The 22,340-nt window shown below is 49.1% G+C and overlaps 2 protein-coding genes and 1 long non-coding RNA gene across 10 annotated transcripts in view; 2 read left to right on the forward strand and 1 right to left on the reverse strand.

The window, feature by feature from the left end:
* On the forward strand, window positions 1-20,570 carry ADRB3 (adrenoceptor beta 3). Of its 8 annotated transcripts, none has more exons than XM_054508605.2 (3): window positions 1-138; window positions 393-1,865; window positions 7,646-7,774. In XM_054508605.2, exons 2-3 carry the CDS (start codon window positions 670-672, stop codon window positions 7,725-7,727), a joined length of 1,278 nt encoding a protein of 425 aa, XP_054364580.1. In that variant the 5' UTR covers window positions 1-138; window positions 393-669; the 3' UTR covers window positions 7,728-7,774. The 8 variants fall into 8 exon arrangements, 6 of the variants coding, with proteins under 6 accessions (XP_054364580.1, XP_054364581.1, XP_064441620.1 ...); XR_010409685.1 differs by lacking the exon at window positions 1-138 and adding an exon at window positions 17,488-18,652 and having other exon boundaries at window positions 264-1,865; window positions 7,646-9,121; XR_010409686.1 differs by lacking the exon at window positions 1-138 and adding an exon at window positions 17,493-18,652 and having other exon boundaries at window positions 264-1,865; window positions 7,646-9,121.
* GOT1L1 (glutamic-oxaloacetic transaminase 1 like 1) overlaps window positions 18,796-22,340 on the forward strand; it is a 6,864-nt gene continuing 3,319 nt past the window's right edge. Inside the window, exons 1-6 of the mRNA XM_045879839.3 lie at window positions 18,796-19,256; window positions 19,966-20,147; window positions 20,459-20,570; window positions 20,817-20,926; window positions 21,146-21,238; window positions 21,332-21,482. Of these exons, the coding sequence (XP_045735795.1) occupies window positions 19,142-19,256; window positions 19,966-20,147; window positions 20,459-20,570; window positions 20,817-20,926; window positions 21,146-21,238; window positions 21,332-21,482 (763 nt within the window). The 5' untranslated portion in view covers window positions 18,796-19,141. The remainder of the gene's footprint in view (window positions 19,257-19,965; window positions 20,148-20,458; window positions 20,571-20,816; window positions 20,927-21,145; window positions 21,239-21,331; window positions 21,483-22,340) is intronic.
* Window positions 20,259-22,340, reverse strand: part of LOC135363694 (uncharacterized) — an 8,629-nt gene continuing 6,547 nt past the window's right edge. Inside the window, exons 2-3 of the long non-coding RNA XR_010409687.1 lie at window positions 21,140-21,325; window positions 20,259-20,392 (exon numbers count right to left, since the gene is read on the reverse strand). This is a non-coding gene — a long non-coding RNA (uncharacterized LOC135363694). The remainder of the gene's footprint in view (window positions 20,393-21,139; window positions 21,326-22,340) is intronic.

Raw genomic sequence — 22,340 nt, forward strand, 5'->3', positions numbered from 1 at the left:
TGAGGTCTTGGGAGAAGAGAGAAGACACTGGCTGACCTCTTTTACTTACAATATTTTAGAGAAGGACACTCAGGTAGATGAGGTGGTACCGTGGATCATTTTGCTTGCCCTGGGAGGGTTACCTTTTCCTCTAACAAGGTAAGGTGGTGGTGGGGGGGGAGTGCGTGCGGGGCGTGGTCTTCATTAGTCTTCAGCTAGCGTTGCTGCTGGATCTTCCCGGGGAATTGGTGCAGAGTTCCAAGAAATCAGTGCCGACGGAGTGCTGCGCTGAGTGGGTGCAGTGGTTATAGCAGGAGTGGGCACAACGGGGCAGAGAAGTCCCGGTGTCCGTACTCCAGATATATTTAAAGGAAAACTCAGACATCCATCTCTCTTCCCTCCCCTCCCTCCAGTTCCCTTCCTGACGCCCGGGCGTCGAGACTATTGGCCGCTGCCCCTTTAAGGGCCTCCACTCCTCCCCCCCTACCCGCCCCCCCAAGCGGTGGCACCAAGCGGGTTGGGGGTGGGGGGGAGGCTGAGCGTTCTCCGCCGGTCAACTAGGGAAGATGGCCCAGGCCGAGGAAATCGCTCCCACGCCCCGTTGTCCCCTCCCCTGAGCAGGGGGGAAGGGACCCATCTAGAAGGGAGACCCCCTCTCTCTTTCCCTCCCGCCCCACGCGCGCCGCGGGAATGGCTCCGTGGCCTCACGGGAACAGCTCTCTGGCCTCGTGGCCGGCTGCCCCCACCCCGACGCCCAGTACTGCCAACACGAGTGGGCTGCCAGGGGTGCCGTGGGCGGTGGCCTTGGCGGGGGCGCTGTTGGCGCTGGAGGTGCTGGTCACCGTGGGAGGCAACCTGCTGGTAATCGTGGCCATCGCTCGGACACCGAGACTCCAGACCATGACCAACGTGTTCGTGACTTCGCTGGCCACAGCAGACCTGGTGGTGGGACTGCTGGTAGTGCCGCCGGGGGCCACCTTGGCGCTGACCGGCCACTGGCCGCTGGGAGCCACTGGTTGCGAGCTGTGGACCTCAGTGGACGTGCTGTGTGTGACAGCCAGCATCGAAACCCTGTGCGCCCTGGCCGTGGACCGCTACCTGGCAGTGACCAACCCGCTGCGCTACGGCGCGCTGGTCACCAAACGGCGCGCGCGGGCGGCAGTGGTGCTGGTGTGGGTCGTGTCCGCCGCGGTGTCGTTTGCGCCCATCATGAGCAAATGGTGGCGCGCGGGAGCCGACGCCGAGGCGCAGCGTTGCCTCTCCAACCCGCACTGCTGCGCCTTCGCCGCCAACGTAGCCTACGCGCTGCTCTCCTCCTCCGTCTCCTTCTACCTCCCGCTTCTGGTGATGTTCTTCGTCTACGCGCGCGTTTTCCTCGTGGCCACGCGCCAACTGCGCCTGCTGCGCCGGGAGCTGGGCCGCTTCCCGCGGGAGGAGTCCCCGCCGACTGCGTCTCGCTCTCTGTCCCCCGCCCCGGCCGGGCCGTGCGCTTCGCCCGCAGGGGTGCCTTCTTACGGTCGGCGGCCCGAGCGCCTTCTGCCTCTCCGGGAACACCGGGCCCTGCGCACCTTGGGTCTCATCATGGGTACCTTCACTCTCTGCTGGTTGCCCTTCTTCGTGGCCAACGTGATGCGCGCTCTCGGCGGCCCCTCTCTGGTTCCCAGCCCGGCTTTCCTGGCCCTCAACTGGCTAGGCTATGCCAACTCCGCCTTCAACCCGCTCATCTACTGCCGCAGCTCCGACTTTCGCCGCGCCTTCCGCCGCCTCCTGTGCCGCTGCCGGCGGGAGGAGCACCGCGCCGCCGCCTCCCGGCCTGGCGACCCCTCGGGCGCCCCTGCGGCCCTGACCGGCCCCGCGGAGTCCAGGCAGCGCCCACCGCTCGACGGGTAGGTAACCGAGGCGAGGAGGCCGGCGGCTCAGGATCAGGAAGCATTCGGTGTCTCGTTTGGTCATTTCGAGTTTGGGGTTCGGTAGGATAAGGTGGGGTTGGAGAGGTCTCTGCAGCGAAAGAAGGGGGGACATGGAGTAGGGAACCAAAATGGAACCCAGGGCCCTTTCTTCTCCCGCATCCGAGCCACCTGCCCCAGGGTTGAAGCAAAGGAGGACAGAGGATTGTCCTTCACCCCAGGACCCACCCCGTGTGCGCCAGGAAGTGTGGCTGTATCCTGAGCCTGCCTGGTCAGCTCTAGATTTTCTAGCTCCGTTCTTTGGCCGCCCAGATTTCTTGCCACCACTTGGGCTGGCTTTGACTTGCAGAGAAGACTAGAGGCCTTCCCAAACTCTCGGCCTCAGGTTTGGATTCTTTGAAAAGTTTGACAGCTACGGAGTGATAGTGAGAATCCCCTTGGGTATGAAGGATAAACGGGAGTGGGGGGACCCGTGAGTGTCAGTTCTCCCTGGAAGGAGCAGGGCTGGGTTGGAGTTGGGGGTGGGTATTTTGTGGCTGGGTGGAGCCCGAATGCTTTTTTGTGTGATTACATGCATATGCTTTCCAGGGTCCCTGACTTTTAGTCCTTTCCTCTAGTGCCCCTGTTCCCACCCTGTGCCCCTCACCCCAAGATATGTTATCTACGTTTTTCAGGGCTTCCTGGGGAATTTCTTAAGTCCTGAACGACAAGAAAGAACTCTGTTGATCCAGAAATTTTGGAAAGCCTCCAGTCCCTGTTTAGAATGAGCCCTGTGGAGTTTCCCAGCTGGAAATCTTTGACCTCCAGAAACTGATGACTTGGCCTCGGGATAGGGAGGGGGGCCAGTTGGGGAGGGGAAATCCTTACCAAGTGGGTTTTCACCATCCTCTTGTCTCTCTCTTTCTGAGTTTTCTAAACCCCACTCCTGAACTTCACCACTACCTCAGCGGCCGAAGTATCCAGCGGCCTGAGCTCAGATGCCTCAAGCAGCGGGACTATCACCTTGCTCGTTTCTGTGCTGTGTGTTTAGGGCAAAGGGAGCACTCCTCCTTCCATTCCTTCTGCTGCCTGCACCTGATAGACCACGCAGTGCTCTTCAGGCTCGGTGGCCGAGGCTGGGAGCGGAAAGCTAGAAAAGGTCCAGGTTTGGAGTTTTGTCCCCAACTCCATCAGTACGGATTTCTAAGCACCAGCCTCCCCCACTTTGGACACAGGACAGCTCTGATCTACCTCACAGCAGTGTCAGAAGGACTTCTTCAGGGTTTTGGGGGGCTGGAGGGTGAGCCATTAGAATGGATTCCTTCTTTTCCTTTAAACATCAGATTAATAAATAGTACTGAATGCAGTTCATCCCCTGCCTTCTTTTCTCCATTTCTTTCCCCTATAATCCACTTACTCCCTTCTTAGAGCTGGCTTTTGAGCAACGCAATAAATTAGGACTAATCCTTGCCCCTTTCTTCCTCATCGTCATTAAACAAAAGATGAAAATTCTGTTTGGGTGAAGGGGAGTGAGCTTAAGCCTTTGCCACTCCTGCATCCCCATCTTTCCGAAATTCATGGAATCCAGTTGTAAGTGGGTAGCAAAGTCAAGCTGCGCAAAGGACTTGAGTGCAGTGCTCATGGGAGAACATAGTTTGCTGTGCTCAGGAGCAGGGTCTATGGGGTATACGTCAGCTCCCATGCTATAAGCCAGTGGTGCATTCGTAAGACCCCATTGCCACTGGGAACGAGTTTTGCCTAGTGTTGTGTGTGTGTGTGTGTGTGTGTGTGTGTCTGGAGGCACAGGGCATTGTTGGTGTTGGGCAAATGTCTTTGGTTATAAATATATTCTGATGTTTCCCATCCTTTCCACAACCTCTCCCTTTCCTGGGCTGCAGAAATCAGTGTTATCCTTTTGAAGTAAAACTGGAGTTACAAGTTTGAATTAGTTGATAATTTCCCCCCCCTTATTCCAATTCTTAAGAACCTTATCAGGCAGTTTCCTATGGAAAGAAAATTGCTGTGGAAATCGCTGAATCATTTTGTGAGTTCTTATTTAAACTCCGTAAGCAGAGACCGTCGTCCAGGCTGATTTATGGGATGGTTAGTAAATCATCAAATGTTTAACGTGCTGTGTTACAGTAAGGTACGATGCACCAGCTGGGTTCAGGGGCTCCAGAGTTACAAAGCCTCGATCTGCCCTGAGGCTAAGCTCAGTGGATTTCCACATATGGGTGTTCCCTGTGAATTGGACCCAGGCTCTGCTGCTCCCTTTTCTCCAGGAGCCCAGGTTTTATTTCTTAGGATGTTTGCATGCCAAAGATGACTTTCTCCTTCTCAATCCAGAGCTGTGTGAGATCTCTGGAGTCTGAGGTGTGGGAGGTTTCTTGGCAGGGACTCAACTTTTGAATACTTAGTGGAGAAGGCAGTCTTGCTTTGGCCTGGGAAGAAGTACGAGGGCCTCCTCTCTCCATCTCTGGATATTTTTCCAACATCACTGAGGAAAGTTGTCCAGTCAGTCCTAGGCAGGGAAGAAGGATGATGTTTGGGCGGGGCAGGGGTGGGGGTGGGGGGAGTGGGGCTCTGGTTTGTAGAAATGTCCTTGAACATTATCCAAGAGCTCATACTGCGTGAGTCTTGCTTGACACACACCCATGTGTCAGCTGTCAGGCCCCCTTAGAGTGTTTAGACTTGCACTGGATTGTGGACTCCGTCTGCAAATTGTCACCAGGGCATCCGACAGATGGAGAGTCAGCCATTCTGGTCATCCCCCCAGCACCTTGTGGCCAGGTGTCAGGCTGAGGGAGATTTACACCTTGGATGCCGAGCAGGCTGCTTTTGCTAGCATGGGCCCTGAGCACTTGACCTGTGGAAGACAAACAACCATCCTCCGAACCCAGAGAGGTGAAGACTTACAGACCAGTGAGAACGAAAGAGCCTGTGGGACGCTGGCCTTGCTAGAGTTTGTTAGCAGGAGCTGGGCATGGGCAGAAATGATGGGGCGAAGGGGGGTGAGCTCAGTAGAGAGGGAATGAGGAGTGGCTGGGTTTTCCAGAGGTGACTTAACCTTCTGCATCAGGTCATCAGGTGGAACCGCTAAGGAGGAGGCAGAATTACGGTAAGGAGGAGGTTGAGAAAGGCTTTCCTAGGACTCTCCCCATGGTAGATTCTTCTGGGGGATGGTGGTAGGTGCAGGCTGTGGGCCTCACGGGTAGTCATAGGGCTTTAATCCCACACCAGCTTTATCCCTCAACTCTTAGAGAGTAGGAGCAGCTTCTCCCCTTTCATTCGGGGGCACAGGTGAAGGCCACAGGAATAGTGCTCCTTTATGCTTTGATCCTGAAAGCCAATCATCTGGGCCCCCTGGGCTCCCTCTCGTGCTTCCTGGCTGCAGACCTATGTCTGTGTTTGCATGTCTCTCCAGAAGTGGGGACCTGCAATGGGGAGGGGGTACAGCTGATGCTCTCCCCCACCCCATGCAAAAAGCCCTGGATCCACTGTTGGCTAATTAGTTGAAACATAATATGCAACTCAGTTAAATTAGCAGAAACTCCAGGAGGCCATCTAATTTTCATAGCTATTATGACATTAAGGAAAATCAAAACGCTTTCCTCAGCGTCCTCATCTATAAAGTAAAGGGAGAAAGGTTGACTTTCTCTCTTCTCTTGCCTTTAGAGGGGGAATGAGGGTGCCTGGGATGGCTGGCTCTCCTAAAGCTCTGTACAGTCCAAGGCAGAGAGAGCGTCCAAGTTTCCGTCTTGCTCCACCCCAGGCCGTGCGCCCCCTGATGGTTATAGGAGGTACAACAGGTGTGGGCTTTGCAGTGTCGGTCTGTTGACTAGAGGGGCTGCAGGAATGCGGTTTTCCTAAGGCCAGGGACTATCAGAGCTGGGAGAGATTGTAGAAATGATTTAGTCCAGTCCTTTGATAAAGTGGATGAAGAAACTAACTTCTAGAGAGGTGAACTGTAAGTAGCCAAGATTACTTTAGTCTGAGAAAGGCAACACTGGTAGTTTAGAGAGCACCAAATTTGGGTCTGGAGAAGCAAGGAAGGGAAAAGGAAGGAAATGGCCATTTATTGAGCACCAATCCACATGCCGATACCATAAGAGGTGATCTACAAATGTTACGTTAAGTGACAACAAACAGTAGAGCCTCATAGAAATCAAATATCTTTTAACCCAGTCTACCAGACTCCAAAGTTCATTTTATTTCCCTTCCACACACACTGATAATCAGTTATGTGACACTGAGCAGGTTACTTGGCAATTTTTTTGCCTGTGAATCAAATGGAGATTCCATTATTGTTCTACTCAGCTCACGCAGACTGGTTTTGAAGACCAAATGGGAGACCGCATATAGAACAGTTTGGAAACCGATAAGGCTCCTCTGGTGTAGTGTCATCGGAGTAGGGAGCAAGGATTCGTCTCAGGCCTCCTGGTTTTGGTCTGTGGATAGTCCTACTTCCACAGACAGCCTAGATCTTGGACTTGTTTTTGGCCAGGGTGGGCATATCCCTCCTGATTTTTCTTCTGCAGGTTCACCCCTGCCTCAGACAGATGCCCCTGGTTTCATATTCACATCACGGCGCACACACACACACACACACAGCTCTTTTTTCACATTCAGACTCTGGTCTGGCCTGTGCCTGACATTTGGTCCTGGTTTGACTCACCCGTCCACTTCCCATGCAGCATTTGTGATGAGCTAAATCTTAAGGATGGACAGGAGTTTAGGATAGAGGGCACTTCTGGATGTGAGAGCTTTAGGGCACATTATAGGAAAGGTTCATTAGAATTGAGCCCTAAAGAACCAGAAAAGAAGATGATCTCTTAGTTTGCTAGGCCCGGTATAACAAATTTCTTTTCCCATGGTTCTAGAGGCTGGAAGTGAAAAATCAAGGTGTTGGCAGGATCATGCTCTCTCTGAAGGCTCTAGGGGAGGACTCCTTGGTTGGCTCTTGTAGCTTCTCACGGCTGCAGGCAATCCTTGGCATTGCTTGGCTTGTAGCTGTGTCATTACAACTTCTGCCCCCATCTTCACACGGCCGGCTCCCCTTGTGTGTCTGTGTCCACATTTTCCCTCTTCTTGTAAGGACACCAGTCATTGGATTAGGGCCCGACTTAATTCAGTATGAGCTCCTTTTAACTTGATTACATCAGCAAAGACCCTATTTCCAAATAAGGTCACGTTCACAGGTTCTGGGAGTTAGGACTTCAGTGTATCTTTAAGGGGGACATGGTTCAACCCACAACAGAGGGTATCATGGGGAAGGAGGAATACTATCATCCTAGCTTTTCTGTGTTCATCTTATTCCTGCTGTTTTAAACCCACATTTTCAAGGTTCTGCTTCATCCTGTACTCAGTTAGAAGGGTGGTTGGGGTGCTATCTATTCGTGGATTTCCACTTCTGGACCTTTCTTCCCTTCTTCCTGGGCCCCAGATTTGAGAAGCCACTGAGCAAGTCAGACCTTGTGTTTGTTGTCTCCTGTGGACAGAAGTTGCTCTCCATTCCCCATTCTTCCCTTCTTCCTTTAGTGATAGAACCCCTAAGTTTTAGCTGGGCACATGGTCTTGCTAAAGACATTACAGCCTCCTGGCAGATACAGGTGTGACTATGTGACTACGTTCTAGCCAATTGAGGTATTCAGCTTCCAGGTCTGCCATTAAAGGGAGAGGGCATATCCTCCACATCCACTTCTCCCATTCCCACTGGCTGGAATGCAGGTGTGATTGTAGGAACTGAAGCAGCCATCTTAGGTCATGACTCTGTGTTACAGGTGGCAGAAGAACCAGATAGGAGGAGCCCGGGTGTTCAAAAGTGTGCAGTCACCATGTCCACCATGGATTGCTTATGCTTAAGACTCTTACATGAAAGAAAAATAAACTTGTATCTTGTTTAAGCCAGAGTTATTTTAGCCTTTTTTTTTTTTTAAACAGCAGCTGAATCAAACAAATTCATCAATGAAGGGATAATAAAGGAGGGTATAAATGAATGGGCATCTGCTGACCTTCTGTGATGAATGTAGCTTGGGTGACAAAGCCGCCTTGTTTTGGTCCTCTTAGGGCATCCCTGATCTCTGGGAATTGGCATCTCTATAGAGTTGGAGTTCATGTGGCCCCCGAGACCACCAAGTCTGTCTCTTTGACCTTGATTAGCACAGGGACAATGATCAATGAGTGTATTCATTTTCCAAGGCTGCTGCAACAAGTTGCCATGATCTTGGTGGCTTAAAACAACAGAAATTTATTCTCTCATAATTCTGGAAGCCAGAAGTCCGAAAGCAAGGTGTCAACAGAATTGGCTTCTTCAAGAGGCTCTGAGGAGGAGTCTGTCCCATGCCTCTTTCCTAGCTTCTGGTGGCTCTGGCAATTTTTAGCATTCCTTGGCTTGTAGACATATCTCACTCCGATCTCTACCTCTTTCCTCACTTTCTTCCTGTGTCCATGTATGTCTTTTTTCTGTCTCTTATAGGGACACACATCATTGGATTTGGAGCCTATCTTAGTCCAGGATAATCTCATCTCAAGATCCTTACCTTAATTATATCTGCAAAGACCTTTAATCCAAATAAGGTCACATTCTGAGATTCCAGGTTGACATATATTTGGGGACTACCATTCCACCCACTATAGTGAGAGACACTTATAAATCCTTTCACTGAGAGTTCTCATCTTGAAGATTATCATCCACTCCAGTCGCCCCTCAGGAAAGGGCTGTTCTCTCCAGAAGCTCATGCTCTGTGGTAGGCAGAACTGAGAACTCTGAAGGACCCCTGTCCTCGTATAATTCCCTCCCCTTGAATGTGGGTGGGACCTATAATTTGCTTCTAGGAAATAATAATATGGCAAAGGTGATGGGATATCACTCCTGGGATTATGTTATATTAGATGGCAGAGGTGAAAGGATTTCAAAGATGTAATTAAGGTCTCTAATCAATTGACTTAAGTTAATTAAAAGGCAGATTAGCCTGCGTGGGCCTGACCTAATCAGACAAGCCCTTTAAAAGGAGGTCAGAGGTCAGAGATGGAAGAAGTCAGAAAGATACTCTGGCTGGCCTCCATGAAGCTAGCCACCATGAGTTCCACAAGTGCAAGGAAGTGGATCCTGCCAACCACCACGTGAGTTAGAAGAGGACACTGAGCGTCAGATGAGACTGCAGCCCTGGCTGACATCTTCACTGTAGCCTGGTGAGACCCTGAGCAGAAGATCCAGCTCCCCCGTACACAGACTCTTGAGACATGGAAACTGTGAGGTAATAAATGTGTGTTGTTCTAAGCTGTTAAATTTGTAGTAATTTGTTACACAACAATAGAAAACAAATGCAGATTCACTGCACAATTCTGCCCGAAGGCTGCTCTTTATAACAGTCCTTCTCTGGTGGTGTTTTGTTTTGTTTTGTTTTGTTTTTTAAAGTTTATTTACGTAAGCAATCTCTACACCCAACGTGGGGCTCAAACTCACGACCCTGAGATCAAGACCTGCACACTCCACTGACTGAGTCAGTCAGGTACCCTTCTCTGGTGGTGTTTTTAAAAGTTTCCCATCAGAAACAAAACTCCAGTGGGACCACAAGCTCAGGAAGATCCCATGACCTGCCATGGTTTACTATTCTTTCAAAGGACTATCAGAGACTCTTGCTTGAGTGTCTGAGGAACGGGGTCCTTTAGTCTTTGTCCTTCATGAAGGCCTGAGGGAATGACTAGTCATTCTATGATTCCTTGGCCCACACACACCTTTTTAAGAAAATGGGAAGCTAAAGGTTCAAAAGTGATTTATTTCTGAGTTGCTAGTGAGGAGCCATCCTTTATACCACAAAGACACAGCAAACACATTTACCAAAAATCTCTTTAGCAAGAACCAAGAATTGTTGTTTCCACTGTTGGTATTCCCAGAAGGGAGAAGGGATGGGTCACTTCTTCCCAGGGAAGAGAGAAGTGGGAACAGGAGAGCTTTGGATCAGCTCAGCACCACCCACAGTGTCTCTGGTTTCTCTCCAGTCACTGGATCATGTGAGTGAGCCCTTCCTCCCAGGCCTCCCCCTGGACCCAAGTCTGAACCTAATTGATGTTGGAATATTCTCCCAGAACCACAGGGAGGGGAACTAAGGGAAGAAGTATAGACAGCTGCTTTTCCAATGGAGAAATTCCTACCATTTTTGGGGAAGGAAAAACATATGGAGCTGATGGCGAATTTTACTGCTCCAGCAACCTCAAGATCTAGAATCTAGCTTCCCATTTTCGAGGGAGGAACTTTTTTTTTTTAAGATAGATTTATTTATTTATTTATTTATTTATTTATTTATTTATTTATTTGAGAGAGAGAGAGCGCACATGCGTGCAAGAGAGCGTGCTCGAGTGGGGGAGGGGCAGAGGGTGAGGGAGAGAGAATTTCAAGCAGAATCCCTGCTGAGCGTGGAGCCCGATGGATGGACAGATGGACGGACAGATGGACAGGACATGGGGCTGGATTCTAGGACCCTGAGATCATGACCTGAGCCAAGATCAAGAGTCAGATGCTTAACCGACTGATCCACCCAGGCGCCCCGGGAAGAACTAGTCCTAAGAACAAACTAGTTCTTACCCCTAACCCACTCTCATGCTCCTCCCCTTGGTAGGGTTGCTGGCTAGCTGGTATTGACCTGGGTGGTCTAGTATTGGACTTTTGACCTCACGAAACGAAAAAATATTTAAACTTTGCCTTTTCTGTCCTTTAACATTTTTTTGCAAGTTGTTGTAATAAAAAATTCTTTAAAAAACAGGAGATAGAAAAGTTGTAAAAAAAAAAAAGTGGAAATTATTATTGACACACAAGATATTGTTTAAATTAAGTGGATATTTTTCAGGACTGCCCCTGCTCGTCAACACCTTCCTCGATGCTTGGTCTGGTGCCTGGTATTTTTAGGGAGGACATCTGGCAAGTTTACCCATTAGCCACTGCCATAGCTCGGGCCTTCATCACTTCTTAACCAAATTAACTAAAATAGTCCCCACTTGGCCTGCCGAGTTCTGGCTACCCTCCAATTCATTTTCCACAAGCACCCAGAGAGATTCTTCTAAAATATAAATCTGACAATGTCATTCCCTTTCTTAAAATCATTCAATGGCTTTCTAAAGCATTTGGGGTAAGATTCAGACCCCTCAACACAGAGGTGTGGCATTAAATGGGCAGTGCCTACCTTCCTTACCTGATTTCCCACCTCTCTCCTCCCCCATATACTGTTAATGCAACCACACTTATATTTACTAAAGAACTCATTTTCTTTGTATCTTCACACAGTACCCTCTGTCATCCTTCTAAACACAGATTGTACACTGTGCTCATCCACTCATCCACCCATCTTGGCAGTAACAGTGAGAATAGACTCTAGATATATTACAGGGTAAAACTGATACAGTTTGCCAAAGACTTGAATGTAGGGTATAAGAGAAAAAGACATCAAGGATGAGACCAAGACTTTTGGCCTGACCACCTGGCAGAATGGACTTGCCATTTACCAAACTTGGGTGGGGCGGGTGATAAGGGAAGTGGGATATGAAACTATGAGTTAGTTTTTGGACACAATAAATTTGAAAAGTCTATTAATTATTTGTTGGAATATCAATAGGCATTTGGATTTCCAAACCTATAGGTTAGGAGGAAAGTTGGAACTGGATAGATAAATTTGACAGATGGATATTTAAGCTCATGGAAGTTGATGAGCTCATCGGTATGGTGACCATAGAAAGAGAAGAGAAAAATTCAGAGTGTATCCTACTGTTTTTTTTTTTTTAAGATTTTATTTATTTGACAGAGAGAGATACAGTGAGAGAGGGGACAGAAGCAGGGGGAGTGGGAGAGGGAGAAGCAGGCTTCCCGCGGAGCGGGGAGCCCGATGCGGGGCTCGATCCCAGGACCCTGGGACCATGACCTGAGCCGAAGGCAGACGCTTAACGACTGAGCCACCCAGGCGCCCCCAGAGTGTATCAAATCAATATATTGTACACCTTAGACTTACACAATGTTTGTTATATGGCAGTTAGATCTCAATAAAGCTGGAAAAAAATAAAACAACTTCAGGCATGGGGAAAAAAAAAAAAAGAAAGAAAGAATTCCAAGGACCGAGGCCTGGAGCATTCTAACATTTAGAGATCAGAAATAGAAGGAACTGGGGCACCTGGGTGGCTCAGTCGTTAAGCGTCTGCCTTCGGTTCAGGTCACAATCCCAGGGTCCTGGGATCGAGCCCCGCATCGGGCTCCCTGCTCGGCGGGAAGCCTGCTTCTCCCTCTCCCACTCCCCCTGCTTGTGTTCCCTCTCTCGCTGTGTCTCTCTCTGTCAAATAAATAAAAATAAAATCTTAAAAAAAAAAAAAAGAAATAGAAGGAACCAGCAAAGGCAACTGAGAAGCAGCGCAGTGGGGAGAAAGGAGAAGCATCAGTAAGTAGTATCCTGGATGCCGTGGGAGGAAAGTGTTTTAAGGAGGAAGAGGCCAGTTGTGTTATCTGCTGCCGACACATCAAATAAGAGGAGGAGGACCGAGAACACACCATTGTCATCTGTGACCTCGATGAGAGCAGCTTTGATGGCATGGAGGTGATGGAGTGGGCTCGACAGAACTTGGGAGGTGAAGAAGTGGAGCTAGAAAGTATAAAACATTCTTCCTATAGCTACTGTTCTGAAGAAGATCAGAGAAATGTGGTGGGTGGATGATCTCGTTGTCATCTTAATGAATCTGGGCATCCTGTTTCCCAGAATTCTTGTTAGATTTTGGGTTAGAGTTGACCAAAAGAGGAGAAACCTGCCGAAGATATGAGAGGCAGAAGAGAAGTGGCACCCCTTAATACCCGAAGGACTTCAGAGTGAGATATAGAAAGCAGAGGTGCTGGGCAGGGCCTGGCTTGTCTTCAGACTGTCCTCCGTGCCAGGTCCAGAGCAGGTGCTCTGCTTCCAGAGTGTGAGCTCTGCCGACTGTCGGATCACACACCACTGAGCATGTGGCTACAGACCCACAGATGTGGGAGCTGCAGAGAAGCCCTATCCTCCCATAGACCTCTCCACGCATTTCCCCTCTGAGTCCCAATTCAGCAGGTGGATGTGTCTGGCTTCTCAGATTTCCCTGTAAACTCTGATTTGCCCACCTGGGGGTGCTTCGGGAAGCCCGATTAAGGATTTTTCTTTATTATTTTTTTTAAGATTTTATTTATTTGACAGAGAGAGAGAGCATGCAAGAGAAGGAACACAAGCAGGGGCAGAGGGAGAGGGAGAAGCAGGCTTCCTGCTGAGCAGGGAGCCCGATGCAGGGCTCGATCTCAGGACCCCGGGATCATGACTTGAGCCGAAGCCACACAATCACTGAGCCACACAGCGCCCGGGGATTTTTCTTTAAATCTCCAATTCCCTCCCCTGGACCTTCCTTTCCCTGGGTCTTCTTTCAATTGTGTGAGGTCTAATTCCTACAATACCCACATCGCTCACAGCAGTTCTGCTTCTTTGGTTGAATTCTGACTCACGGGGTAACAGCTGGAGAGGGGAGGGGAGGTCACCGGAGTGTTGTTTGTTTTTTAAGATGGGAGTTTCGCTGCCTGTTTGTATGGTCAAGAGAATGTTCTAGTGAAGAGGGGGGACTGGCGACAGAGGAGAGGAAAGACAACTGCAGGACAGTGTAGCCAAGACACAGGGCACAAAGGCAGAGGGTGGACGGAGACGGGGCCCAGAAGAGGTGGGCTCAAGCACGGTACTAAGAGAAAAGACAGAGGAGGCGGGTACTTATGCAAGTAGATGGGCAGCTGTGATGGGCGCCCGTGAAACTCTCTTCCGATAGCTTTTCCTGTCTCTGTGAAACAAGTACCCTCAGTAGTTGACTACTGGGAGGAAGTGTGGGGTGTTGGAGGAGAGAGGGAAAGGGGTGATATAATTGTGAAAACTGTCTTTTTTTGGCTGCCCATCCTGTGCACCTCTTTCTAAAGTTTGGAGAATTCTCCATTTTCTGACTCTCTTTGGAAGGCAGTGTCCACCTGCCGTAACTGAAGCTGTAAAGACCAGACCCTCTCTCCCACCCTTTAACTAGCGCCTTGGGGGCGGGGCAGAGGATCACGTGAGTGGGTTCAGCCAATCAGGCACAGACTTCCTGGTCTGTGGTCCTTCAGAGCCGGGAAGTTGGGAAGGAAGGACCATGGAGGGTCCTGATCCGCAGCAGTAGTTGTGGCAGCAAAGACCCATATCTGGGACCTGCAGTGGCAGCCGGCCTTGGTGGCCAAGCAGAGGACTGTGAGGGTGGGGCCAGTCACTGCATCATCTGATGTTCAGCAGTAGGGTCCCCACCTGCTTCCTTTCATGGGGCTTCCTGCTCCCAAATCTCCAGCCTCCCTATCAATTATGTGAGCCACTATATATATTTTCAGTAAGTCTCTCTTACACATAAATCAGCTAGAGACCATCTCTGTTGCTTGCAACCAAGAATCTAAACGGGTACTGACAGGAGACTTGAGCCAACTAACATGCTTTTTTCCAATTCCTCTTCACTGGCAGTTGGCGTCATTTTGGGGGTTTCCTACATGGCGGGGTCAGTAGCTTCTGAGACTTTAAAGTCGTTCCCTTATAGCTCTATGACTAGAGAGTAATGAATGGCTCTTCTCTGTCAGCTCCAATAAGACTCCAAGAGCCCAGGTCTGAGCCACATGCCTGTTCTCCGAGCAAGCTCTGGTGCTCGGGATTCAGGGACCAAAGCTGGAGAGTGGGGTGGGACCTGCAACCAGAAAGAATAGGGAAAGGGTTTCTGGTGGACTTAGTGAAAAATCACCACCTTCCACCTTTTGGAAGCTTATCAGCCCATATTTTTTTTCCCACAAACATGTAATTTTAAGAATGGTCAAAACTAACATAATACGATGTTTCTGCATGCAAGTAAAAACTCACTCTCTCCTCCCCAAAAGCAACAACCCAAACTCATGTCCAATATCCAGCTCAGAGTCAGGATCTCTGGGTGAGGTGCATTTTCTTCATCTGAAAGCAACTAGCCATAATACTGCAGCTTATGGACTAAAACTGAATTTATTCCCTAATACATCCAATGTTCAATGCTGGGAGAGAAACGGCTATAAAGGCCATCTAGAAAAGCAGGGAAGGGGAGCAACACACAGTGATCACTTGTCCAGAGCACGTACCACATTTATGTGGACAGGGACCTCAGGTGCAACCATTTTTTGGATCCATGTTCCTAGCAATGGAATGAGCTCTTTGGATCAGCTAATAAGGGCACCCTCCTCTCCCAGCTCTTTAGGATTTTTCTTTACCCTTTGTCCTCCTTGGCTGAGCCTGTGAGGACTATTCCACTTTAGCAGCCAACTTCTGTGAGCATGGTTACTAGAACCTGTTCAAATGTTAGTTTGAACCACCAAATACTCTATATTCTATAGTCAAAACTTCCTTAGACATTGATTTTGTAGTTTCTGTCTCTCTTGGTAGCCTGAGGGACATGCTCATTTCCATAATAAACCTCACACAATTCTATAATATTGGTTTATCCGCATTTTAAAATGCATGGGGGTGCCTGGGTGGCACAGTCAGTTAAACGTTGGACTCTTGGTTTTGGCTCAGGTCGTGATCTCAGGGTCATGAGATTGAGCCCCATGTTGGGCTCTGTGCTCAGTGCAGAGTCTGCTTGGGATTCTCTCTCCCTCTCCCTCTGCCCTTCCCACTCATGCATACACTCTCTCTCTCTCAAAATAAATAATAAATCTTAAAAAAAATAAAATGCACACACTGAGGTGGAGATATTTTAATTTTTTTTTTTAAGATTTTAGTTATTTGCGAGAGAGAGAATGAGAGACAGAGAGCATGAGAGGAAGGAGGGTCAGAGGGAGAAGCAGACTCCCTGCTGAGCAGGGAGCCTGATGTGGGACTCGATCCCGGGACTCCAGGATCATGACCTGAGCCGAAGGCAGTCGCTTAACCAACTGAGCCACCCACGCGCCCGAGGTGGAGATATTTTAAACCACTTACCTAAGAGTATATAGGTACTAAGGGGAAAAGCTGAGATGGAAAGCCAGATCTGCCTAGCACCAAAGACCCTCCTCTGTCCATTCCACTATGAGGCTCTAGTTGACAGCGGGGGGTGGGGATGGGGGTGGGCCTTACATCTGAGTGCTGTGGCCAAGAGGGAGGTAGATAAGAGCTGAAGGAACTATTTTCAGGGGACTCTGAGGGTTATAGACATGTACTGACTGCTCTGGTAGGTGAGAGTATGGCTTTGGAGGCTTTAAGAGAATGGATCCTCGGCGTTCACACTGAGGTCCTGTAGTTGTCAGAATGGGCACCTGTGGCAGTGGGAAAACGCCGCACCCAAGTGATGTCCTGCGAAACAGATGTGGACGAGGAGGCTAGGACTGGATGAATGTGAAAGAATTTTCCCCAAAGTCACACAAGAACACCCTAAGAATAGTCAGGAACAATGGGGGAAGACTAAGATCAGCTAGTGGTCCATACTGTGTAGGAAAAGGCAGGTTATTCTAGTTAATTGAACCATGTTTGTGCCTGGGCTGCCGAGAGATGGCTGATCAGCTCCCAGGCAGAGCCTCTGGCCCAAGCCAGCCAACTCCTCCATGATGACTGCCCACCTGCTGTCACAGTCTATAGCCTGGGGTGGTCCAGAGAAAAACATTCCCTGCGTCCCATGGCTGCTGAGACAGCAACGGGGACCCTGAATGATTATCGGATTTGGAAGTACAAGGCCAACACACATAAAAATAGGCATTAAAACTGGTGGTTTTTAAGACTTCAGAATGGATGATGCAGTGAACACTTGCTGACTGCCTTCCCAGCATCCCTTCCCCCCATTCCCATTTTTAAGAACCCTTGAGATCTCTTTTAGGGAAACCTTCTGTCCTTTCTTAGTTGTGTGGTCTGGGAGGGATCCACCCCACCCTCAGCTCTAGGTAGTTGGCTTAAACTCACTAGAGTATCCCATCCTCAGCCATGATAAGGTCAGAGATGGGCCAGTGACTCACTGCAGCCAAGAGAAAGGAAAAAGGAGGCTGGGGGCTTCAGGGAAGAAAACGTCCTCATTCTTCCAGGGGCCTATGAGAAAAGATGCTCTCCCTTCCTCTGGGCTGTAAGGGTGTGATGTCCAAAAGGCTGCAGCCATTTTTAAAAACATGAACACGGTTTTTGAATGGGAAATCTGTGCGTTTGGTTTAGCATTTCCCAAGTACATAATGGCGTACAGTGAAAAGCAAGTCAGCTTTCTTCCCTATCCCTGTCCATCAGCCACTCAGTTCTGCTTTCCAGAGGCAGAACTGCTACTGGTGTGTATCCCTCCGGAGATTTTCCATGCCTATACATGCAAATGTATCTTTTATTCCCCCCCCCATATGTCCCCCCAAATGTGGCTCCACTTTGCTCTCTATTTTGTACCTCCCTGGTTTTTACTTACGGAGGTATCTTGGAGATTTTTCCACATCTGTACACAGAGGGCTACATTTAAGAGCTGCATAGAATTCTATTATATGGATGTCCCATTATTAATTCAAACATGCCTTTAGTAATTGGCATTTTGTTTATTTGCAAATAGAGCTGCGTTGTAAATTTCTTTCAAATGGGTATCATTTTGCACTCACTACATTCACTTTTGCTCCTGTGCCCAGAGCAGAAGAACAAAGCTGAAGCATCCAGAAGAGCAGAGCCAAGGAAATCACAGGGAATGAAGCTGGAGCTCTGGTGACACGTTGATACTCGGGACTGAACTGCGATTGAAGTCAGATGTACCCTGGCCTGCCCAGTTATAGAGCCAATAAAAGATCTCTCTTGCTCAAGCTAGTGGCTTGGGTTTTTTATTACTTGCAACAGGAACAGTTCTGATTGGCGCACATGTTAGCATCCTCACAACTGAAATGTGAAGTGAAAAATGTATGATGCCAATTACATGTACATTTTGATTTCAATTGTCTTAAAATATAAACATCATAGAAGAGAAACTGAAAGGGGGTGCACCAAAATGTTAAGTGTGGTTGTAGATTGATTGTAGCAAATCGGTGTTCGTCATTATAGTTTTTTGAGGTTTTAAGGTTTTCTACAATTATAGGGATGATTTTCATAGTCATTTGCCATAAGGTGAGTTCCCCGGAAGCATAGCCTGAGAAGGGGATTTGGGGCTCACGATTTGCAGAGGGAGCACAATGTAGGAGGAACCTGTAAGGAAGCAGAATTGTGACGGGGAAACAGGCCTTACAAGGATGTGGTCCCAGGTGAAGTCTAGCCTTGACCTTTTTGGGGTGGGCCGTGCAAAGGGTATCTGCGTGAGACACCAGCAGTGTCTACAACAATCACTTACAAAGTTATTTTTTTAAACAAATTTTATTTTAAAGATTTTATTTATTTGACAGAGAGACACAGCGAGAGAGAGAGCACAAGCAGGTGGAGGAGCAGAGGGAGAGGGAGAAGCAGGCTTCCCGCAGAGCAGGGAGCCCGATGCGGGGCTCGATCCCAGGACCCTGGGATCATGACCTGAGCCGAAGGCAGACGCTTAACGACTGAGCCACCCAGGCGCCCCCTACAAAGTTATTTTTAAAAAAATAAAAAAAGAAAGCAAATCACAAGACTGATCCTACAGAGGCCAGCTCTTTGCGCCCTTGATTTCTGCCATCTACACTTGCTGCTGGGCCACCAATGAATAGGTTAACAAGTGTAGAAGTCTTGGCTCTAGAACTGAGAGAAAATAGGATTGGCTTGCGGAGTTGCTGCTTATCCTGTTTCTAAACATAGGATTCTTTATTTAAAATAACTATGGAAGGAAACAGTGCTTTCTTTCTATTCCTTTTAAAATGTGGGGCCCTTAGCAAAACAAAAGTAGAAGCTTTTTAAATGTATCCCTCAACTTGCATTACTGCTGGGTCTGAGGTTTTCACTTCTGCACCCGGTTCCTGGGCTGCCGGGCTTGCCCTATCTTCCAAGGGCTGCCTTGTTACTTTGGATTGGGCAACTGGGAGCCAGAGAAGGCAGTGAGTTAAAGAGAGGTCCCTGGAAATTCCAGGTCCTCCCTCCCTCCTCCCCCATCTCTGCCCACTCTCTCAGGGGATCCTCCTCAACTGCCATGGAATATTCCCATAGGCTTTGGGGATCGCCACCACGGAGACTGGGGATTGTAGGGTTCTGTTGCTCTGGTGACCAGGTGTCCAGAGCCTCTGTATTGGATCTGCCAGGGTTCCGGGAAGAGGCAGGCCTGGCTGGGCCGGTCTTGGAGGAAGGCTCTGGAACAGGAGCAGGGAACAGAGTAGGCTTGGCTGTACTTGTATTTCAGTGATGCCTACCCTTTCGGTGTTCATGGATGTGCCCCTAGCCCAGAGGCTAGAAGGCAGCTTGTTAAAGACCTACAAGCAAGACAATTGTCCTAACAAGATTTTCCTGGCCTTTAGAGGTAGATGCCTTACGGTTTTGGAGCGTTTTAAGACTCTTATCCTGACTGCCTCTAGGAGAACAGTCTGCCCTTGCCACGGAGGAATCAGGAGGTAGCCACGCCTCTGCAAGTGGAGAGCTCTGTTCTTGTTAACAGAATTGCCCGGTGGGGAAAAGTGCAAAAAATGTCCCGGGTCATTCTGTGCCCTTTGCCCTTAGCTGGGGGCTTCCGGGGATTTGGTAAGAGCTACGCCTTCTCCTCCAGTTCGATGCTTCGGGGTCTGCATGGGCACTCTACTTTCTTCAGCCTCTTCCTTCTCCCCTCCCCTTCCTCTTTTGTTCCTGAACTAAGAATGGTTCCCCAAATGGACCCTTCTGAAATGCAGCCAGCCCTAGCCACTGTGAAAGTTGGGGTTACCTTTGTTTAGCCTCATGGGTCTAGAACTCCCATGTGGTATGTCATGTTTGCCCTTTAAAATGACGCAGGTTTTAAAAAAAATGGCATAAGCTTCAGCTGTCTTCTTTAAAAAGACAAAAATTATACACATTCACTCGGCACATTGTTTTTATAAAGGGGAAGGAAAAAAAAAAGAAAGTTGTCTTTTCCTGGGCAACTTTCCAAAGCCCCAAGAAAGCTGGGCCCGATGTTTGTTTGTGGGCTGTCTGCAGAGCCCTGACTCGGAGGCCCTGAGGCTGGGCATCCAGAGCTCCCTCTGTGGCTTCCCTCACAGTCTGCATGACCAGCGAGGGCCATCCTTGGGTGTCTTCCGTGGTGCCCAAGATCCGACTGCAGATCGCGTATGATCCCTCTCTGAACTACGAGTATGTGCCCGTGAAGGGCATGAAATCATTCACTGAGGCCTCCTTGAAGCTCCTCTTTGGAAAGCACAGCCAAGTCATTGTGGAGAACAGGGTGAGATGAAGGGCCCTTTGCTGACTCACCCGGACTCAGCGAGTGGAGCTCCGGGGCTGCATAGTCCTTATCCAGAAAGGGGCGTTGGAGGGCTTCCTGGCATCGACAGAGGGGGCCGGGAGACTCAGAGTCCGGAGACTTGGTCGGTGGCGGACAGAGCCAGGATCCGAACCTGAAGCCACTGTTCTTTGCATCAGCCCACATTGCTGATGTACAGGTTCTTTCCAGGAAGGAATCATCTGAACCTGAGGCAGTAATAGCATCATTATCACTCTTTTAAAGAGTTACTTCTGTTTATTTTCTGTTGGCAGGTAGGGGGTGTGCACTCGGTTGGTGACAATGGAGCCTTCCAACTTGGGGCCCAGTTCCTCAAAATCTGGCGAAAGGATTCTCAAATAGTGTACATTATTTCTTCCAAAAAAGGTGAGTTATTATGCAAAACGGGGGTGACAGAAGGTCCCTCTCTCCTGTTCCTGAGTCCCACCCCATTTGCAATCTTCACTGTTGCCCTTCTCACTCTCTGTCATGAGCAAGATGGTAGACAAGCCAAGTATGCTTGTCCTTTTCCTGTTATTGTCCCACCTTCCACCAGTGACCCTCAGACCCATTCCCTGGCGTGTCTGCCTCCATTTTCTCAGTACCAGCTGGAGGGGGGCTGTGTTCCCACAGAACCCTATGGACTCGTCTTCCAGGACATGGGCTTTACAGTTTGTGAATACTCCTTCTGGGACTCCAAGCAGCTGTGCATAGACTCCAACGTGCTCCTCGATGTGGTAGAGGTAGAGGGGCCCCGCTCAGAAACTTCTCCGCAGACCCGATTACAGTTTTATTTTCCTTTCATCCCCACCACCCCTGTTGTCATGAAAGGCCTTTTCTAGGCTTGGATTTGCCTGGCCCTTTAGTAGGAACCAACATGGAGGATGATTTCTCCTCCATATGCCCTAGTGCCACTCCCACTTGGTAGGGGAAGTGCCTGATGAGACAGTGTCTACCTGCAGCAGGCCCCACATGGCTGTATCTTCGTGATTGGGAACCTTGGTGACTGCAACTTGACACAAAGTCAGTGGGCAAGGTTGATGGCCAGCATGAAGGTGAGCCCAACATCCGCCGGACTTTCTTCCCTCTCGCCATCTACCATCTCCTCCACCAACTTCATCCTTTTTCCAATCTTCTTTCTCCTACAGAGCAAGCAGATATTCCCATTTTTTGACATTCCCAATCAAGGTTTATCCACCGGGGACTTGGAAGAAGATACTGGATTCTTACAGTACTTCGTGTCTCAAGGCTTTGAGTTCTTCTGCAGCCAGTCTCTGTCCAAGACTTTTGGCATCTATGGTACGGAATGGGCCAAAGGGGAGGGGAAGGCCTCGTGCTGACGTGGTGCCTTAGCCATGGCATAAACGTTGTGCTTGATATCTCCTACCCTCTGGAGAGAGCCAAGGCCTCCAGAGAGAGTACCATGGAGGCAGAAGGGAAGAGCACTGAGGTACGAGTCAGGTTCTGCGGTATTGTCTCAGCTCAGTTCCTAAAACTAGCTACTAAAACTGACTCCAGTTTTTTTTTTAATTTTATTTATTTATTTATTTATTTATTTATTTATTTATTTATTTAATTTTAGAGAGGGAGAGAGGGAGGAGAGGCAGAGGGAGAGGGAGAGAGAGAAACTCAGGGGGGTTGATATCATGACCCTGAGATCATGACCTGAGCTGAAATCAAGAGCCAGACGCTTAACTGACTGAGCCAACCAGGTGCCCCAAGACTGACTCCTGCGAAATCATTTTGCCCCTTTGGGCCTCTCTTTCCTCAGCTATAAGGTGAGGGGGAGGGCTTGGTGATCTTTCAAGTGCTTCCCATCTTTGAGACTCTTTACATTTTATTTATTTTTAATTTTTTTAGATTATTTATTTATTTATTTGTCAGAGAGAGAGAGAGAACACAAGCAGGGGGAGCAGCAGGTAGAGAGAGAAGCGGGCTCCCCGCTGAACAGGGAGCCCGAAGCGGGACTTGATTCCAGGACCCTGGGATCATGACCTGAGCTGAAGGCAGACACCCAACTGCCTGAGCCACCCAGGCATCCCCCATCTTTGAGACTCTTATTTATAGCTACTTTTTTCTGGAAGAAGAGGCTCTGGCAACTTCCTGGGATCTGGATACCTGCTCGGCTGGGCTGGGAGGGGGGCCCGGTAGTCCAAC

Source organism: Mirounga angustirostris, unplaced genomic scaffold (assembly GCF_029215605.1).
Source record: "Mirounga angustirostris isolate CCGP_5_RB_7025 unplaced genomic scaffold, mMirAng1.0.hap1 SCAF_2, whole genome shotgun sequence".
In the NCBI taxonomy this organism is placed as follows: Eukaryota; Metazoa; Chordata; class Mammalia; order Carnivora; family Phocidae; genus Mirounga; species Mirounga angustirostris.